Below are 20,921 nucleotides of genomic sequence, written 5' to 3'. Positions count from 1 at the left end.
CTGCCAAAGAGAAAAATATCTTCAGCCCTCTTGTGACATATGACCCACCTGACCTTAAGTTTATCATTTTTCATGCTCTGGTACATCTCTGCTTGTCTACAACAGTCTCTTCATGGTCAAGATCATACATTTACCAGCAGGTCCATCCCCTCATTGAGGATTATCTCTCAAACTGGGTAATACTTCTCATTTTACCTGCTTTATCAGTCAAGAGCCTGGGAACAAGGATTGACTTGAGTCTCTTCTTCTCTCACCACACTAACGTAATAACATGATCCAACTGATAGCTCCTGTATAATATCTACAGGATACAGCCATATCTTTCAGCTTCTGATCAGCTCCTTTCCAGACCATGCTGGTGTCCTGCCTGAGCTACTGCAACTCCATCTGTTTTCTGGCCTTTGCTATCCAGTTTCTCCGGCTGATCCAAAATGCTGCTGGACAAGTCCTGTTTAACCTGCCAAAGCATTCCCATGTGTTTCACCTCCTTGTCTCTCTCCATTGGCTTCCTGTAGCTGCCCATATCAAGTTCAAGACTCTGATTACAACCTACAAGGCAGGCAAAGGATCTGAACTCTAGTACCTGCAGGAGCTGATCACGCTCTACTTCCCAACGGGAGCGCTGCACTTCACTTCTGGCTGCTTGGTGATCAAACTCATAATAGGTCTGGAACCAAAGGTCAGTAGGTTCTCAGGTTTGGTCGATGTGGTAGAAGGAGCCCCCTTATTCCTCAGAACTCTGAAAAGCTTTTAAAATTTAGGAAAGAGGTGTTTTTTGGACCTGCTGCTCTCCCAGTGTAACAACTCCATATATTTGGATCAAGGCATTTGTCACAGTCACCTTTGAATTCCTTTTCAGACTCAATTCTATAGCCGTTTCCTTGTGTAAAAAACGGTGGTAAGACTAACTGCATGTCTACATCTTAAACTCTTTCTTGTGAAATGCACATTTGTTTATTGTGATTTCTGCTTCAACTTAGAGAAAAGTGACTGCCAAATGAATTAATGGCCCAAAGAGACTTCGCTCTCCTCGAAGTTCCATTAATAGTCCCAAGTTTCACCAAATTTAGGTATTTTACCATAGCTCGCCAAATAATAATGAAAAGAACTGTACATATTGCATTAAATTACTAGTTTCAGCAAAATAAGACACAAAAATGAATTCAGATTAAATTAAAAATTGAGGATACTGGGTACATAATCTAAATTCATGACATCCACTGATTTTAGTGGATAGTAACCACTGTCCATTGTCAGTACAGCGGTGTGTAGCATGTAACATTAACTGCTGGCTTCCGCACGTTAGCTCAGACACTTTATTGTGCAAATGGTAACCTGACAAGAACGAAACACAGTTAAAAGGTTACAGGAGGAGATTTTATGGATTTAATATTACAGTTTTGCAACACTGTAAATTTGTGTAAAAACAATAGGCTTATCCTTAGCTAAGCTGTAGAAAACTGCTGTATGTTGTTAGTGTTGCTCACGTTCTCATAAAAGTACCATTAAGTGCAACTGTTTGAACTAGGTGGCTCCTTAACACTCTTCGTCTTGATATAGTGTTTTATGCTCAGCGTTTCTGGCAACTACTAATAAACAAATACTTGAATTTCTGTGTATGTAATATATACGTAAGATACATACACACATACAGTCTGAAACCATTTGTCCCAAGTGGGGTCGTGGCGAGCCGGAGCCTAACCCGGCAACACAGGGCGTAAGGCCGGAGGGGGAGGGGACGCACCCAGGACGGGACGCCAGTCCATTACAAGGCACCCCAAGCGGGACTCGAACCTCGGACCCACCGGAGAGCAGTACCCGTCCAAGCCCGCTGCACCACCGCTCCCCTACTAAGATACAATAACGTAATATAAACTAGAACTTTCTAAAATTACCTTTTGGGGGTAATTCAAAAGTATTTCATTTTCTCTGTTTTTCACGTCAACATTACAAATGAAAGAATTTAGTCTGTTAGTGTAATCTTGCTATGGCTAATGCTCTATCATGCCTTCAAGAGGAAATCACCAACCCATCTAAAATAGCTAAAAATTTCGAAAAAGGCTGACCCTAGTAGCTTTACCTATCATACCCGTTCCTTGTAAACTGGTTGTTATTTTGAAGTCACCATAGTTACCTGTATGAGAGATGAGGTGTTAGTTAAAAACAAGACATAAACCATTGCTCGCGGATGATGTAAAGGCACGTGTGGGTGTGGGAATGTTCTCGTTTGGGATTAGCAAGAAACTGGTGTGTCTTCACCGCAAAGACTAGATTGGTCCCTGCCTGCCCCCACTAGACACACTGTGCACGACTCAGCGCCAGTATTTCTCACGATGCGCTATGGTGTTGCGACCAAGGTCTCTTTCTATAGAAACAATTCTGGCTTTGGAAAATGATGAATGGAAGGTAAATTTATCACAGGCTTTTAATACAAATCACAAAACTGGCACACAGGTAAAATGGTCCTATTAAAATAACTTAACAACGCGAAGATATAACAGGTCAGTCTTTTTGGACTTGATGGGGGCGTTCTTGATTCGTCTCTGAAGTCAGTGGGACTAAGTGGGAGCAGTCAGGGTGTTAGCGCGGGACCAGTGTGATGCTGCGGTCAGCCACAGCGCAGGCAGGGAACAACGGGGCTGTGAAGGGGTGGCAGACGACGTGCAGCACGGCACAAGAGTCTGGGTCGAAGAAGAGCAGGGTGCGGCCCGGCCAGTCCAGCAATACCCCCAAGCGTCTAGGCCTTCGTAACAGGGCCAGGGACACGTGGCATCCGGCATGACAGAAGGAGAAATCCCCCTCATAACAGGACAGCACCCAGGACTGGGCATTGTAGCCCAGGCGGGACTTGTTGCCACTCCCCTTGCGCTCCAAGCTGGTGTAGCAGACCCCCACCTTGAAGGCATTGCTCTGGCCCACCTCCAGCACCCAGCTGTGCGTCCCGGAGGAAAACGACTGCGCGCACAGGGCATTGGGCCAGCTGTCAAAGCGTGCCGGGTCATAGGGCAGGGACTGACGAGCCCTCTTGCGTATGAAAGCCAGAGTGCGCTGGTCTTCCGAGAGGGACAGCAGTGGACTGACAGTGCGCTCATCAAATGTCAAACTGACCGGATTGTGACCTGGAAGGGATTGAAGTCGGACGGCCAGCGTGAATGCAGGGGAGAAATAGATGAAAGGACCAAGACGGAGACAGAAGAGGAAGGAGGCATACATGTTGGAAGAGGTAAAAGGAAAGATGAGTGGGAGAAGTGTCATTGCTCAATGTGTTACAAGTATGCGACTCATTACATGTGACTATTCATGCAATTAGTCATCATGTCTTACGTAGCATCTAACATGCATCTTACTAGAATGTATGCTATGTCCTATTTGCATTCCTTTTTATAGTGCAGCCACCCCAGGAAACGCTAATGAGCAGACGTACAATGGAAACAAAGCAAATTAGGTCAATCTATAACAAAGAATACGTACTACCTAATGCTATTGACATCCCCCTATAAATACGACTGGGTATTGATTTTCCGTAGACAGGCAAGGTGGAATGGAGCCGGATGCCGCAGGTATGCATACCTTCAGGGCCCAGCAGCACAGCGCTGGCCCAGAGTCCCAGCAAAAGCTTGCTGTCGCTGCAGCTCGCGTTCAGGTTGAGCTGCTCCGTGTCGAGAGGTTCGCCGACCCCTTCAGCCTCCTCTACCCTGAGACGCGGGGTCGGATCAGGACTTTGATTATTGATTATTGGTTGTCAAACTAAGATTGTCAGTCACAACACCTTTGTCATTCAGAAACATCTAGTATATCAAATTGTGTGGCTGGCAGGCACGAGCAGGAGTCTTACAATTTCATACGGTGCCATAAATAGCACAGGTTTAAGCATAAGATAATTGATGTCATAAAACATGGTATTTCCACTCATGTATACAGTATGTACGTATGTATGTATGGATGTATGTACTGTATGCAAGCGAGCGGGAAAAAGCACTGAGCCAGAAAGCCTGTATGATGGCAGGCTTGACTAAAGTGGATGGCTGTCGGAGAGGTGGTTTACAGGAAAGGGAACTTGCTAGGATGGCCTAGCAGTAAGAGAATCGAGCTACGTATGAGCCATACTGACCTGTCAGCCAGGTCCTGGCCTGAACTCTGCAATACAATACAAGAGAAAAGTTGAGACGAACCAACAGCACTGAATATCTTCATCATCAGGACTAACAATTTGGCATCATTTTCACACTGTACTTTGCTCACGCTTTTACTCTCCCTTTCCCCCTGCTGTCTTCTCTCCGTGGCTCTCCTTAGGTTCACTGTTGCCACCCTCTCCATATCACCTCATTTCCATTACGGTTTCTGCACAGGACATTCCTTTCGTTTCTTCCACCTTCCAGCTCTCCAGAGATTTCTCTTATATCCTCTTCTCCTTTATGTTTTTTTTTTTTTTTTTTTTTGAAAAAAACCCTGCTTCTGAAGTGTCTGCTTATGTTTTACTATTTTCAGAATCATGCATTTCATTCAATCATTACTTTCACTCAATTACCACACGTGACCATGTTTAACTATTTACTGACACAAGGAAAGCCTGCATTATTTTGTGGAACAAAAACTGCCCACAACTCAAAATAACTCTACAGCCCCGCCTGGATTGACCCTTAATGAAACAGCCTCAATTTTACACAGCACCCACACACACACACACACACACACACACACACACTTTCTGAACCGCTCGTCCCATACAAGGTCGCGGGGAACTGGAGCCTAACCCAGCAACTCAGGGCGTAAGGCTGAAGGGGGAGGGGACACACCCAGGACGGGACGCCAATCTATAACAAAGCACCCCAAGCGGGACTCGAACCCCAGACCTACCGAAGAGCAGGACCCGGTCCAACCCACTGCACCGCTGCACCCCCTCTACGTAGCACCCATGTACCAAATTTAGCTGATGATCTACATATACTCAGTGCATTATGGTCTCTATCACATCACCTAGGGCACTGAACTACCCATCACACCGCCTGCCCATGTGGTGCATTGAATCTTTCTCACCGCGAGCTTTGCGTCCTCCTCGTGCGTGAGAGTGTGTACCAGGCATGTCCGTGTGCGAGTGAGCGCGGCCAGCGCCTGTGCCCAGTGCGCCCTCTGGGTGAGTAGGCACTGCTGCACCCGCTCCTCCTCTCTCTGCACTGCCTCAAGGAGGCGCTGCTCCTCTTCCTCTAGGGCATCCCTCACCAGGTTCACCCGTGCCACGACACGCTCACGCGCCGCACTTGCCTCCGCCTGGAGGGAGACAGAGAGAGAGAAGGAGAGTGACTGCGTTAACATCCTGTAAAGCAAAAAAAGATCAAGTATAGCTCCAGGCCATAATAAATGTAAACTTGTACCTGTACTACACCTGTAACAGTAAAAATGATACGCACATAGAACTGTTTTCCTGTAAATAGGATGTTCTAAACAGTGACCAAATTCATGTGCACCAGCATGTTCAGATATAAAAAATGTGAAATTAAAGCGAGTTAAATGAAATCTAGCAATCCTATTATTGTCCACTTACACACACACACACACACACCGTCTGAAATTACATGTCCCAAGTGGGGTCGCAGCGAACCGGAGCCTAACCTGGCAACAGAGGGCGCAAAGCTGGAGGGGGAGGCGACACACCCAGGACGGGACACCAGTCCATCGCAAGGCACCCCAAGGAGGACTTGAACCCAGACCCACTAGAGAGCAGGATCTGGCCAAATCCACTGCACCACCCCACAAAGGTACAAGAGGGTGCTATTATGGCACCATGTATCACTTTGAGAATAAATGTGACAAGTGCATGAACCTTTCTGCAGTGCGAGTGTATGTGTGAATGAATTCACAAGGAAACGTGGGTAGGAAAGAGCAGAGGCTTTAAATTACAGATATGAGACAGAGTGGTTGTAAAGATGGCTGTGAGAGCGCTACTGAATCGTGCATTTGCCTTCACGTCTGTACTGGGCCCGAGTGTGCGTGTGTGCACGTGCACGTGTGTGTGTGGGAATGGTATCAGAAGGCTCTGTGCTCACCTGAAGTGCCTGCTCCTTGGCTGCCAGGGTGTGGCTGACAAAGCGCTCAATCCTCAGGGCCTGCAGCTGCATCTTCTCACACACGTCCACCAGCTGGTTCTACCGGGGGAAATGCAATCAGACACTCACACACACTGACTGATCTCTGTCACATTACTTAAAAATGAGGTTCAAACTGTGGTGGCAGCAATGCATGAAGCTGCTCGGTATAGTCTATGAAGGTAACTCAATAATCTAGATTATCCTGCTATAAATAAAACGTACCTTCCACTGCACTTCCTCTGCCGGTACAGTATTAGACAAAGACATTGAATTACCGCAAAGTATGAGATAAGCTACTGACACACTTATTGCTGGATTTACCACAGTAAGCCTATTACTTATTGTATTATTTGGAGGAAAAAAAAACAATCTATTCTTGCTGAAGGCTGAGCTGCTAAGTAGGATGTCTTTTTTTTTCCCCTCCATAAATTATTTTCCAAGGGGTTAAGAAATAAATGTCAGATTATTCTGAAATGGCTTGGGTGTTTATATTTAATTGTCTGGCTGATTTAAATTAAAAAAAAAAAGTTTCACTGAAGAATGTGTCTCATGGGCACACGCCCTTCGACTTTTGTCTGGGCAAACGTGGTATCGTCGCTCCTCCTGCAAGAAATCCAGAATTTCCAGTTTTTTCTCATTCTCATTCAAATGAAAGGCAGCCGGGAAAACTCCCAACTCCTGATTCAGTTTTGCATCCAGTGAGTGAAACACACCTGAGGCCAGGACATACACACGTGACACGAGACGGAAAGCTTCAATACACAACATTTCTTTGGTTTCTACACCTTTGTACCACGTTCTTACCACTCACTAACACAACGTCCGCAAATCCTTGCTTACTTAAGTGAAATGTCCCCGTGAATTATTATTACTATATATATATATATATATATATATATATATATATATCATCATTATTATTATTATTATTACCCTTCAAACGTGGACAACTTTATCTTACTGTCTGTAATATGTTAGAGAATGATCTTGAGAATGATTTACCCATTTACACACCTGGGTCGTTTTACCATATGATCGATTCGGGATCAAGATCAAGACTAGAGCACCAGACTGGAGGGACTCGAACCGGGAACCTTTATGACAACAGGAATATAGCCCTAACCCGTTTAAGCTCTTATGAAGTCAACATAGACAGACTGAAGACTGTTAACGCGAAGTAAGTATTTTCGATTCGTGGTTCCCGAACGGGTCCATGCGGCCGATGCCCCCCTCCACGGCGCCACGGTCAAGCGCGCGGGTTCCAGCGGAGTGCAGTGCGATCGCGCGCACAGCCGAGACGGGGTACCCACCCGGACCGCGGCAGCTCGACTGGCCACTGGCGTGACGCCGTGCCCCCGGCAGGTGCCCACGCTGGCGCAGTGCGCGCAGATCATCTTGCCGTCCGTGCTGCAGTACCGGTCCAGCTGCGCCTCGTGCTGCGCGCACTGCCACTGGTGACTGTCGTCGGCCGCCGCGGTGTCGCCGCCGGAGCCGCCCGTCCTCGCGCAGTCCCCGACCCCGTTCCGCGACGACACGGTCGCCAGGTCGCATTTCCTCACCTCAGACGACGAGCTCATGTCCCCGATGATGGCGCAACCAACCGTCCGCGAGGAAGGCGAAGTGAGGAGCGCTAGTCTTACGTGCACGAGTCCGGCTCGCGGCAGCCAGGTGCGTCAACAAACAGCCGCCTTACCTGTGACAGGTGGCGCGGAGAGACGCCAACGCGGAAGTGGCGAACTTGGTCGGTTAAGGTCAGACTTGTAAAGCGAGTTTAACCCGAGAGGACTTGAAAAGTTCGGGAAAAGAAGCCGATGAGGGCAAATGAAACACTTTCCACACGTTTGGTTCTCTTTTATTTGCGCAATCTTGGGAAGTGAGGGTTTGGCAACCATGAACATATGTCATGATACATACAGTCACGGGTTCGCTATGAAATATGCATAAAATCACTGTAATAACTGGACGGCGCATGGAAACCTCTATGTTATGTATTTTCATTACTTGTGACGAACCTCAGGTTAATGCTTAACTTTCTACTGGTTTATTTTTAACCTCTTGGGTTAACCCAGCTAGACCTCATCTAGACCTCATGAGAGTCTTACCTTGGAACTTTTCATCGGGAATTGCATGGAAGAATGAGAGTGTTATGACTTATTTATTCAGTGATGCACCAGAAAGTAATTGATTTTAAGTGTACTTTTTCTGAGAAGCATAACAACTCATCAGAATTGGGGGAGAGGCAGAAGATATTAGCATTAGACTCAATAGAGTTATACACAAATATGGCAAAGGAATTAAGATTTGCTCCAACATCTGAGGTAAGGAGACCCCCCGCCCCCCTTTTATGTTTATGTCCTGTAATCAGATAAAAGAACACACACACACACACACACACATTGACTGAAACCGCTTGTCCCAAGCAGGGTCACGGTGAGCCGGAGCCTAACCCGGCAACACGGGGCACAAGGCTGGAGGGGGAGGGGACACACTGGGATGGGATGCCAGTCTCTTACAAGGAACCCAAAGCGGGACTCAACCCCCAGACCCACCAGAGAGCAGGCATAGGCCAAACCCACTGCGCCACTGCACCTCCCTCAGATAAAAGAAATCAGATATAAACAAAGTTTTTATGCTGGTGAAGATCATGAGTAAGTACGTCTTCTATACTGAATTTTGCTCAGTTATGTTAACAAAAAATAAATGTTTTCAAAGCGCTAATAATAAGTGCTTTCAAAAGAATATCAGTTAAATGTGCTGACTTCACAAAATCTATTCGATATATATCCACCCCCTCATTCATACTTTCTCAGTTTATCCTGGTGCAGGGTAGTGGTGCTCCGGAGCCTATCCTGGAAACATGATGCGAGTTGCGAATCTTGGAGTTACCGCACAAAAACATTCTTCATCTTCGCGCCACTTTCAGCTTTCGTGATTACCTTTACTCTCATGTGTTGCTTAATAATGGTAACGGCACAACTCTTCTTCATAGAGACTACAAAAACACCAGCTGTAAACACAATGTGAAAGTGAGCTGAATTATTGTGGCCCCACATTGCTGTGGTGGTTGTGCCTGTTTGACTGCCATCTGTTGGCACGATGGGCAAACACATGTAACCTTTGCTCCACAGACACTGAAACCACTTGTCCCAAGTGGGGTCCTGGTGAGCCAGAGCCTAGCCCAGCAACACATGGTGCAGGGTGGGAGGGGACACACCCAGGATAGGACGCCAGTCCGTCACAAGGCACCCCAAGCGGGCCTCGAACACTGAAGAACACACTATTAAAAAAAAAAAATTTAAAAGAGAAAAAGTGACTGTTTGAAAAGTGTAAATAAGTCAACAGCAGAGATGAAACAGCGTGTGGTGACATGTTTTTATTATCCGTCATTTTAATTTTAAATTTGAAATTTGGCTTGGTGGTGCAGCAGCAATGTTGCTATTTCAGTGTCTGAATTGTTGAAGCACAGGTTCAAAGTCGCCTCAGTCTATGTGAAGTTTGCGTGTTCTCCACATAGGTTTACCTCAGGTGCTCTGGTTTCCTACCACACTCCAAAGACATGTATTTCAGGTTGATTGGTGATTTGAAACTGCCCAGAGTGAGTGAGTTCATGGGTAGCTACTCTGCAATGGACTGGCATCCTGCCCTCGGTGTATCCTCACAACCTTAGTGCTATATTTTTCCAGCATAAGCTCCAGACCACCGTGACTATGACTTGGAGAAGTGATTAATGATGAAATCATTTTAATTGGGTTTTAACTTTAATGTAGCTCATGAAAATAAGAAAACAAAAGTATTTTTCTTATTATTGCTATATCGAAGGATTTCACATAATATGACCTGCAGATAAATTGAGGAACAACTGTATCATTAAGATTTTGATTGTAGTCTAGAGGTGAGTTCATAAAAGCCTTTCACCCCAACTGAGTTCGTAATTTGGGGGCCACTGCACAAGAATCCATTCATTTTCCTAAACTAGGGGCACTTCCTGGGTGGAATGTCTGAGCACCAAAGTTTACTCACCGATAAATAGTCTCTCACACACTAACAGCCAAGACAAACTTCAACGTAAAGTTTCCTACTCTGTTGAACAGCATTTGGATTAAGAGCGCGAGCAGGGACATACTAAAACCCCACAAAAGCACAGAGAAAACATGCAACAGATGCAAGCTCGACGTAGAGATTTTTGTGTAACTCCTAGGCCACCGCTGAAAATATGTAAAACCAGTTAATTAAGAATTTTTAGCTTCAAAGCTCACAGACCTTCCTGGCCCATGTTAGTTACTCAAGCATATCACTTCCACTCCATCACTACCTTGTTCACTCTGAGGATACATGATATCGTACCAATTAGGTGCAAACAGAACCACATCACATACGCATCGTCGGAACTGCCTGTCCCATACGGGGTCGCGGGAAGCCGGAGCCTAATCCGGCAACACAGGGCGTAAGGCTGGAGGGGGAGGGGACACACCCAGGATGGGACGCCAGTCCATTGCAAGACACCCCAAGCGGGACTCGAACCCCAGGCCCACCAGAGAGCAGGACCCAGTCCAACCCGCTGCGCCACCGCGCCCCCCCACAACAGAACCAATTCATACTATATTTTCTTAACCATCATCTTTCAATGATTATGAAACCAATGTAACTGGAACTGATCTGTTCAAACAGTGTTTGGAACAAAAACAGACTGGGAAATTATCACACCATGATAATGATTCTAACCTCAAGACAAAATGGTACATTGTGTTCACAGGTTGTCAATGTAGCAGAACATCCAAACACCCTGCCAGAGTAATCATTACCGATCATGATCTAATTTAGCCTTTGTCTCCCTTCCGAGTAATCTTTACGGGTTAAAGACAGATAAAAATGTACATATGCTGTGGCCCTCCGGCAACATGTCTGAGAATCACCATTCTATGGCATTAAGGCTCAGTGATGCAATGAGGCTGTGTAATTTCTGTCTCTGAAATTTAAAAAAAAAAAAAAAAAAAAAAAATTCCATGGTCATGGAAGTGTAGAAACGCTCACGCTTGTTACCTGCTTGTCCAAGTCACTATCACAGCAAACCAGAGTGTACCCTGGAAGCACACGGCACAAGGTTTATCGGAGTACACCCTGGACAGGACATTCCACTGAATCTATCCCAAGGTAGGTACTCAAGACACAATCATTTATACATTTGCACACTGTGTGCAATTTAGATTAGATTCCCCAAATGAGGTCTTTGGACTATTGGAGGAAACCAGATCAGTCAGAAGAAACCCACAAACAAAAGAACATCAAATTCCACACAGTATATTCAAACCAACAGCCAAACAGACCTGGTGTTGCGGATAAAAGAGTATGTATTTTAGTGCAGACTCTGAATCAAAGTCTGCACTAAAGTTTGATGTTACTGTGACTAGTGTAAAATTTGTTTCCATTATTTAATTGGATTACCATCGCATCGTAGTAGATTCCGAAAAGTACAACGCGCTATTTTCCGATCCTCCAAATCTTATTTTCTTGAATTAATACATTTATTTACGTTTATGGGACTTAGTTTCTCAATTATTGATTTTATCCAGTGCTCAGCAGTAACCTCTCTAATCTCCCTCATAAGAACATCTGACTTAGTCACATGTTGCACATAAGAAACCGCCATATTTTCAATCGCCCGGATGAACTGTAGTTTGGCGCGAAAATGACATATCATCGTACACAGGAAACAGCTACTGTGTACAAAACGTGATTGCACCAAGCGACGAATGGGCGGGCCATACAACCAAATCCTCCCACACAATTGGAGAACATGATGAAGCCTCATTACGTCACCCCGTTGCGTCATCGCCTTGGAATTGAAGAAGAGAAGTCAGACGCGGAGCTCCTGATTGGACTAAAATATATTCCTTGCCATAATCCCATTGGCCGGTGTCGTGGCATTCGTCTCCTTCCTCCGGAGCAGTCCGGCGTTCCCGTTTCAGCCAGCGGTGTGTCGCGGAGGCTTCAGCGGGAGGGAAAAAAAATTGCCCCCTTATAACCCTCTTACACTAAACCGGGAGTAGAAAGGAGGTTAGGGGGTCGCCCTGACGAGGTTCAGGTTTGCGGATCTGCCCGCCTGTTTTCTCTCTTCTTGGGTTCTTTTTTTTTTTTCTCTCCCGATGTCGGATTTCAAGCTGGGAATCGTCCGGTTGGGCCGTGTGGCCGGGAAGGTGAGCCGGATCCCCGGGGCTGCCATGTGCAGGGAAGGAGGGGTGTGGATGTGTGTCAGACCTTTAAACCAAAATCCCACAACGGGTTTTTTTTTTTTAAGGTATCAGGCTACGCGGGAACGAAAACGTGCGGATGATGGGTCGGAACATAGATGCCGGTTGTGTTGTAGCGAAGGAGGCGCTTTGTTCGCCGAAAACGCGGTCGAGCCTGGCTCTTCCACCACTCGTCTCGTGTAGCATAGCGAGCTAACCGGCTAGCGTTCGTCGGACTGAGCATTTTTGTTTAGAAACCCAGCATAAACTGCAGATAGACACAGACCGAGCTTTAAGTACGGCTAAATTTAATAACACTTCGATAGTTATCTTCACGTGAAGCGCGTTTATACGCGTTTTCCCGGCCGGTAACCGCCTGTGTGAAACGTGTCACGCCGGCACGCGGCTGCTGGGGAGCGAGGGGGCGCTGGGCGACGGACGCGACGAGAACGCACTGAAAAAGAATAAAATATGTGCGTCTGTGCGCCGAGCGCGTCCGCGACCAACAACAAATAGTGGTTATGTGTTTCTTCCGAGGCGCTAAGAACATCCGGCTCAGTGTGAGAGTCGCCGCTGACCGGTTTAAACGGTGCAGACTGGGGGGATCCAGGGCCGCGTGCACAATAACACAGAAGAGGAGAGGGGCGTGTGAGGTTTTGGGGGGGGGGGGGGGAACACGTTAAACTGTTTCTATAAAAAAAAAAAAAAAAAACCTAAAACAGGGGTCAAAAGTTTACACTCTAGGTCGGGTTTATTCAGTTTTTTCCGAATATCCGCGGAACGGCGTCCGGGTTGCCGCGCTGCTGGTCGCTGTGGCGATGACTCAGGGCCGGCGGCGGCGGCGCGCGCGCTCGCCCACCCGCCACGGTCCTCGCGGCCCCAATTGAGTTCTAGATCTGAGCCAATCCGACAGGTGTTTACGCGTTTGTTGTTCGGCGTCGGAACCTGTGAAGTGTCTCTTGTGTCCGTGGTGGCATGTTTCGCGCACGTGTTGTACCGTGCCATGCCCATGGAGTGTGACCTAGCAGCCCCTGTACATCACAAACCTTTTTTTCTAACTTAAATTTACAGCAGACACCTGTAAAACTCAAGTTTGGTTAAAATCCGGACTGAAATGTGCTGTTGGTCTGGGCCCATAGGCTACTGTGTGCTGTGCGGCCCAGTAGGTGGTGCAGTGGTTACGGGCCAATATCCTTAAGTTAAAGTTGCTGTTTTAAGCTTCACCCTCCAACCCCACTACTGTAGTTCTTTTGCACATGTCCTTCAATTTGCCCCACATGGAAATTAATAATGATCTTTCCTTTCAGACAAAATACACGCTGATAGATGAACAGGACATACCGCTGGTGGAGAACTATGCCTTTGAGGTAAGTGGTGGTCAGAGAATAAAATGCTCATAATGTAATGCCTCCCTAAGTGAACATCATTATGGCATCTTTTAAACTGTATGAGTGTGTGCCTTTTGGCATTTGTTTTGTTACCCCATTTGTTGATGTGCCACATGTTTATATTTTGTCTTGTTGCTTATAAATAGACTTATTTAAACCTATGAATGCATTACTGGGCACACTTTAAGTGCCTTAAAGGTACAACAGCAGGGTTCTTCCTGAGACCTGAGTCGTCATTTTGGGTTACAAGGCTTCGGCCTTAACAGCTACACTGCCTGCTGTCGCTATCAGTATGCAGCTTTTTAAAAATGTCCTACAAAGAACGTCCCCCACGGCACAGAATTCCCAAACCAAAGGTTGCCGGCTGGCATTAAAAAGAAAAGTCATCGGACGGTTCTGTTAATCTTTACGATCCAGTTGTTGAGGGACCATCACTGAATTTGGGAAAGTTTCATGGTCCTTTTGTCCATCAGATGTAGAGTTGTAAATGACGTGCTTGCTTAATCTTTCTTGTTTTTTGGATCGACAACAGTCTGTTAGTAACCAAACACCCATTTTACTAGTTGTCATCTCTTGTGTTTTTGCTCTTGGCATTGCTTCTCACCTGGACAACACATTTAGCTGAAACAACGTTAAGCTGCTTTACAGTTATTTACCCATTTATGCAGTGTGGTAATGTTACTGGAGCAATTTCAGGGTAGGTACCTTGCTCAAGGGTACTACAGCGAGAGGTGAGATTTGAACATGCGACCTTTGAGTCCAAACTCAGTAGCTCTAACCACTGCGCTACCCGCTGTCCCCCACAGAGAAGCCCGGATAAATAACATGGTCCTTCTGTTGGTATGCAGACGGTGCTCAGATCGCACACACAATGTTTTTACTGATGTGTGTGGAAGCTTTAATCTAAAGGAGATTATGGACTAGATTCATGTGGTGTTTTTAAACATCACGTATTCCACCTGTGGGGGCAGGAGTGAATTTAGAAAGTGGTGATTTGAAGATTGCAGACATGATGCAAAAAGGCATTTTCCGTTGAACAGTCAGCGTTTCCCCTGCACTGTTCCCATTGCTCTGCCGCTGGTGAGCCGTGAGAGGGACGCAGTTCTGATGTTGCTAAATTTATGGATTTGGGAAGCCCCTATTTTACTGTAATCCGCCCATTTTAAGGAGATATTAATCTACAGCTTGAAGGATTGTTGCACTCTGGCTCATTTCATTATGTTAAGTTTTTGGTCTTTTTAAATTAATTTTTCATCACTTGCAGTTTTCTTAATATTTGTTTTGTAGCCAAGTGGCTACAACTTGTTTACCTGTGGAACAGATAGATGGCAATAGAGTACCAAAATGCAATATGAGTGTGGGACACATTTCTTCTGGTGTTTACAGCAATGTGTTCTGGGTGTGGGTGATCAATAACAAGATGAACCGCACTGCACGTGTTTTAGATGAATTGGTCAAAAACTGGAACTGAGTGGGAACTGCTAAACTCTGCAATTTTTTTTTTTTTTTTATTGCAAGACTCGTATTTTTCATAGCAGGGATGTATAATGTTTTTATTGCTCACGGCGTAGCAGTAAAAGTGAATTTGTACTCAACTTGTGAAGGTGGGGGTGGTGTCAACTTATCATTTCAACAGTCAAACTTGGTTTTGGTTCATATGATGGAAAAACTGCACTTAATCATGCATCTCCATCCTAGTCTTTCTCCTATTGTAATGCACACATTGTATTTTCTATGAGATGTATGTCACTTTGGAGAAAAGTGCTAAATGAATACATTAAGTTTTTAATAAATTTAGGTTGTGAACCTGAGTGTTGTAGATGCTGACTTTTGTCCCCTCTGCCTACTCTAAGGCACGCATGGAGGTTGATGCAGATGGGAATGGAGCAAAGATCTTTGCCTACGCATTCGATATTAGCAAAGGGCGCTGGACTGGCCGGCCGCTGCACGAGCTACTCTGGTAAGTGTTTTTCTGAGTGAGAAACTTAATTTGCAGACAATTTGGGTGACAGGAGTTGAGGGTCAAGCAAGTATTTTGCTGAGTTCAGCATAAGTCTCCACTCCAAATACTGTGTTCTTTCTCTTGTGAAGGTTTTTTCTTTGTATATTTGAACTTCCTTGTAGTGTACACCCAGCGTGTGTACAGTGCAGCTTTTGATGCTCTGTGCGTATATGCACTTTCCCCCAGGGAGAAGCATGTGGGCGGCATCGCTCCGAACTTCCAGGTGGTACACATCAACTCTGTAACTGTGGATAACCGACTGGATAACCTGTGCCTGGTGCCAGCGGGCGGAAGCCCAAAACCCGAGGAACTGTCCAGCAAGCAAAGGTGCTGAAGCCTGCCCTTCATGATTGTTTACCACCCTTATCCGTGTTTGACAGAGTTTGAGATGTGAAAGAAATGTACCATAGACGAATTAGCAGGTGTGTCGCCACTTTGAGTTGAACGTCTATTTTGTTCCCCCACCCTCAGAGAGCAGTCCCTGTACTGGCTGGCGATCCAACAAGTGCCAGCTGACCCAGTAGAAGAGCAGTACCTGGAGCTGAGTCGCACGCGCTACTACAATGCCAACGGGGAGCTGGTGGAGGAGGAAGAGTGTTCCTGCACCTACTACGAGTGTCACTACCCTCCTTGCTCTCTCATTGAGAAGAGAGTGAGTACCCCCTGTATCCCTTCTTGCTTTGTGTGTCTTACTATAGTGAATGCTAGTGATGCACTTGCTGTGCCTTCATGGCACTCAAGAAGAAAATAAAACAAAAAATGAATGAGGAAAATAAATGGGAAAAGAGGGTGGTAAGTGGAGCATGGAAATGTGGTGTGTGTGTGTGTGTGTGTGTGTGTGTGTGTGTGTGTGTGTGTGTGTGTGTGTGAGCGATTTTAAACATGTCTTCAGCCTCGGCTTAAATGTGACCAGAGCAGTTCTTATGTTCTAAGTTTACTTTTGAATTAAATTTTCCTTAATGTTTAAAGATTAGGGAAAATAAATGCACCAAATGAATAGTAACAAGTTCATCCTGTAGAGATTTTTTCCAAAATGTCACAAAGTTTGCACTTTGACTAAAAATTCTGATTTGCGTAGAAGGTTTGGATTTTCAGTAATTCGTGTACTAGATACAGTTAAGGATGCGGATAATTGTGTATGATTTCATCACTGTTTTGATTTATAAATTGAGATTTCAGGATGTGTAATCTGTCACTGAAACACAAAATGAGAAGTTACGGGGGGCTTTGATGGCCGTTTCCTCCTTCACACATCATTATTTAAGAAGCAATATATTCGGAAGATGTTCTTGCCAATCAATTCATGATACCCTGTGGTGCAAAAGCTAATGGTGCCCTTTTTCAGAACCACTTCAGTTTCATTTAACGCTGCGCCGTTTGTATTTTCCAGCATTTTGTTCCGATAGATAAAAACATGCTGCGAGCAGTGGTGGCGATCTGCAATTTTGCGTACACCTTAGTCTGAGGTCTTTCTGTCTTTCCCCAGCTTCGGGAGTTCAACATCTGCGGCCGCTGCCAGGTGGCACGCTACTGTGGCTCCCAGTGCCAGCAGAGAGACTGGCCAGCCCACAAGAAGCAGTGCCGTGAGCGGAAGAGAGTCCTGGCACTGGAGTCAGAGCCAGAGCGATGATCTTTAGACCCACAACCTGGTTGGGGTGGGATGGGGGTGGGCAGGGCAGAGGAGGGGATGGGGTTGAGACTTTGGGAGTTTGAGATGGGGAGGGGAATCTGAGATATGGAAGACATTGGAAGCAAGTTGAGTGAGGAGTTAATACCACACTTCCCAGAACTGACATTTCTCCAAGGCTGGCTTGGCACATTGCTGGAGATGATGGGAAATGTAGGGTTTTTTTTTCTTTTTTTTTTTTTTTTTTAAAAAAATTCAGGGAGAGATGTAGCTTTCCCTGCTGCTATTGGTTTGTGTGGTTGGGAGAAAAGAGGGCATAAAAAGACACTGCAAAGGAGTTTATTATCCTGGACTGCATTTGACAAAATGACCTTTGTCACCATCCCCTCTACCCTGCTCCCCCCTTCACCCACTTAACTACAAAATGTTCTGGAATTGTGTGGCACTCCCCAGGTGGGTGGCACTATGAAATATGGACCTCTACACTGTACTGCGCCCCGGTGGACCACTGGAGCACATGCTCACACATTCACTTCCCTGTTATGCTCTGAAACTAAAGCACAACAGATAGAGCATTTGAGCATTATTTAATTGAAGCATTATCGGTACTGTTTACACTGATACTGCCGGCTGAAGGATGCGGATCAAGCGGTCGATGTCGATGGGGAATTGTGGGAGTGTGTGCGTGGATGAGAAGGCCTGATCAAGCAGCTAAGAAATTGTGTGTGTGACGTCTTGCGTGTTCGTCCTCTCGTGTCGCAATGCAAACGCACCACCTCCGATCCACCACATGGTCCTGTGTACACTGCTTACACACAAATGCCTACGTTGCATATACGAGGGCTGTCCCGCAGAAACCTGCCTAAGCTAATTCTGAGTATTAATGTGGCTTGTCCATTATCATAGAATCCTTTCAAAAGGTGTGGTAACATTTTGTTATACCATCTCCGGACGTGTAGTTAATTTAAAAAAAACAAAAAAAAAAAAAGAGGAAAAAAAATTTTTTAGTTATTTCTAGGGAGTCCTTTTTAAATTCATGCAAGCAGTGTGTTTATCTTCATCCTTGTGTATCCCCCTCAGAAGCAAAACAAGCATGCACAGACATGCATGCAAGAAGCAGGCATACATACAACTGCAACATGGTGATTATTTTTTTTGTTTTCTTTTTTTACTTTTTAATTTATCTGGACGGGTTCAAACACTGTGCACTGAATTGTTTCAACTCCCTCATCCTGATCTTAGTCACCTAGTGGGAGAGAGGATTTGAGGGACTGGAAGATTTGTGGATTAAAGAATTCTCGCGAAAAGTTTAAACATGAATGGACAAGTGGTTGACCTGACCATCTATTCACTGTAAAAATGCAAAGGTTAAAATTATGTTAAAATAAAAATGTTTCAACTGCCATGTGGAATGCATTTTGTCAAGTTGTGCTGCTGTCAAATGGTTCACCTGAAGTGTATAGCTGAGGTGTCTGGTTAAAACCTCTTAGTCTTAGTTCAGTTTGAATGCTAGAATTAAAATATTTCCGCAATTTTGTTACAGGTGGGACCGATTAAATATTTACATTTTAACTAAGCTCCCATTGTCTTTGAGGTAACGTATAAAGCACACGCAAGCTCTTGTAATAAGTTACGTATCAAGGCCAACTGACTCATTTTCTTGCCATTTCACAATTCGGCGTGAACTTCTAAAACAAACTAATCAAGTGATCAAAGCAAGAACTATCACATTAGTCACTACCTCACTACTGACTGTCCATCTGCTTGTGAAGGCCATGGTGATCTCCCGTCTGGACTACTGCAACTCTCTCCTTTGTGGCCTTCCTGCTACTGCCATCAAACCTCTGCAGCTGATACAGAATGCTGCTGCACGAGTTGTGTTTGATTTGCCAACGCGTTCCCATGTATCTTCTCATTTCTCTACGCTGGCTTCCTATAGCTGCCCAAATCAAATTCAAGACCCTGGTTATTGTCTACAAATGCATCAATATAACTGCTCCCAGCTACTTACGGGACTTGATCGAGCGCTACACCCCAGGCAGACCCCTTCGCTCGTCTACTTCTGCTCGCTTGGTGGTCCCGCGCACGAAAGGTGAATGCGGAGGTTCTCGGTTCTGGCTCCGGTGTGGTGGGATGACCTCCCCCTCTCACCCAGAGCTGCGGAAACTCTGTCTACATTCAAGAAGGGTCTGAAAACTCGCCTTTTCCCGACCCATTTCGTCCGAGAGCTCTCCGGCTCACGTAGGGTGTAAATGTTCATGCGCCGTAACTTCATGAGCATCCCCAGATATAGCCTTTATTCAGCTACTACTCCAGCACTGTATTTGCTTGCTTGTGTATCTTATATTAAAAAAAAAATTGGTAAGAGGGTATCAGGATTTGTCTATCTTGTGTTTTATGCACCTCCTTGAAGGATGACCCTCGGTGCAGCAAGTAGTAGGCAACAATCTAGGGTTACTTGAGTCATATGTCTGCAGACGTGTCTCTTTCTGTTAAATGTAATGCATAAATTGTACTTTTGCTGAGATGTACGTCGCTTTGGACAGAAGTGTCTGCTAAATGAATAAATGTAATGTAAGGGACAGTGTCCTGTTCATCTGCAAGGACTTCTCGTCACCTATAACAAATCTTAAAAGTGCATAAATAAATGGCGCTTCTAAGTAAATAAGATTGGGTCATTTACTACGTCTAAACGCCGGTGGAAGAGAATGGATTCGGAAATGAAATGGATACAGTAACAACCGGCCTGCAGATTAAATGTGTACAGTCAAGGAACTGATACACTGGCTAAATGACACATTAAAGGAGCTGACAGATTAAATGGATTAAGGAACTGATCGACATTGAAGAGTAAAGGAAGTGATAGACTTTAATAGGATTAAGTAGCTAAACTGACGTGACAGAGATAAAATTGGTACTATAAATGAATGGGTACACAGATACATAAACTGATAGAGAGACTAGACAGATAACCTTTAGTCAAGGTGTCGCCATGGTGATGAGTCCCCATGAGCTGGTACTTTAGAATGGAAGTCAATGTGGAGCCAGAAAGAGCATCATCCTCGGGTCTTTGCTTAAATCACTCTGTCCTGCTTCCTGTTTCATGTCAGCTGACAGTTGGTGATGCCTGTTGGATTAAAAGTTGTGCGTGTTAAAAAAGATACGTAGAACATATAATTACAGCACACAGAGAAACAGGACTTGTGCTCAGGAATGACCCTTTGTTGGATTTACTCTCTTGTTTTTTTCATATACCAGCACAATGTAAGTGCATATTTTTTGCAGGAAAATCATAACTGAATTTCCACAAAATACCCTGCACCACCACATGACCAGGACTTCTAGAGAATCCCAGCCCCTGGATCCTGGAGAATGAGGAGGAGCTGGTGGAAAGGGTCCTCAGGAGTGACCGTGGGTGTTTGAGTCAGTGCCGTCTGGCCACATATGATTGAATATCATGACGGCTAAGAACAGATTTATGTGTAGAAATTACTCTAAATTGGGGGGGGCGCAGCGAGCTTGGCTGGGTCCCACTCTCTGGTGGGTCTGGGGTTCGAGTCCCGCTTGGGGTACCTTGCGGCAGACTGGCGT

The 20,921-nt window shown here is 45.4% G+C and overlaps 2 protein-coding genes across 2 annotated transcripts; one reads left to right on the top strand and one right to left on the bottom strand.

Moving 5' to 3' along the window:
- Positions 1–1,788: 1,788 nt before the first annotated feature.
- On the bottom strand, positions 1,789–7,931 carry bspry (B-box and SPRY domain containing). Its single transcript, XM_029252652.1, has 6 exons — positions 7,397–7,931; positions 6,045–6,143; positions 5,038–5,268; positions 4,112–4,137; positions 3,571–3,695; positions 1,789–3,119 (listed from the first exon to the last, which is right to left on the bottom strand). The coding sequence occupies exons 1-6, from the start codon at positions 7,661–7,663 to the stop codon at positions 2,581–2,583; spliced, it is 1,287 nt and encodes a 428-aa protein (XP_029108485.1). The 5' UTR covers positions 7,664–7,931; the 3' UTR covers positions 1,789–2,580.
- A 3,996-nt stretch (positions 7,932–11,927) lies between these two features.
- On the top strand, positions 11,928–18,714 carry zmynd19 (zinc finger, MYND-type containing 19). The gene is made up of 6 exons (XM_018744695.2): positions 11,928–12,280; positions 13,621–13,680; positions 15,555–15,661; positions 15,890–16,030; positions 16,175–16,355; positions 17,190–18,714. Exons 1-6 carry the CDS (start codon positions 12,230–12,232, stop codon positions 17,331–17,333), a joined length of 684 nt encoding a protein of 227 aa, XP_018600211.1. The 5' UTR covers positions 11,928–12,229; the 3' UTR covers positions 17,334–18,714.
- Positions 18,715–20,921: the final 2,207 nt, after the last annotated feature.

The sequence above is a fragment of the Scleropages formosus genome, chromosome 6, assembly GCF_900964775.1.
Source record: "Scleropages formosus chromosome 6, fSclFor1.1, whole genome shotgun sequence".
Classification (NCBI taxonomy): Eukaryota; Metazoa; Chordata; class Actinopteri; order Osteoglossiformes; family Osteoglossidae; genus Scleropages; species Scleropages formosus.
The sequence above is the reverse complement of the archived record's forward strand: the minus strand, read 5'-3'. Positions and strand labels throughout refer to the sequence as shown.

What these genes read in the sequence shown, in the direction of transcription:
- bspry (XM_029252652.1), bottom strand. Translation starts at nt 7,663, where the DNA reads ATGAGCTCGTCGTCTGAGGTGAGGAAATGCGACCTGGCGACCGTGTCG. An exon ending in GTCGAGCTGCCGCGGTCCGG is followed by an intron (nt 6,144 to 7,396) that starts GTGGGTACCCCG and finishes TTCCCCCGGTAG; the next exon opens with AACCAGCTGGTGGACGTGTG. An exon ending in CCAAGGAGCAGGCACTTCAG is followed by an intron (nt 5,269 to 6,044) that starts GTGAGCACAGAG and finishes GTCTCCCTCCAG; the next exon opens with GCGGAGGCAAGTGCGGCGCG.
- zmynd19 (XM_018744695.2), top strand. Translation starts at nt 12,230, where the DNA reads ATGTCGGATTTCAAGCTGGGAATCGTCCGGTTGGGCCGTGTGGCCGGG. An exon ending in CCGCTGCACGAGCTACTCTG is followed by an intron (nt 15,662 to 15,889) that starts GTAAGTGTTTTT and finishes ACTTTCCCCCAG; the next exon opens with GGAGAAGCATGTGGGCGGCA. An exon ending in GCTCTCTCATTGAGAAGAGA is followed by an intron (nt 16,356 to 17,189) that starts GTGAGTACCCCC and finishes GTCTTTCCCCAG; the next exon opens with CTTCGGGAGTTCAACATCTG.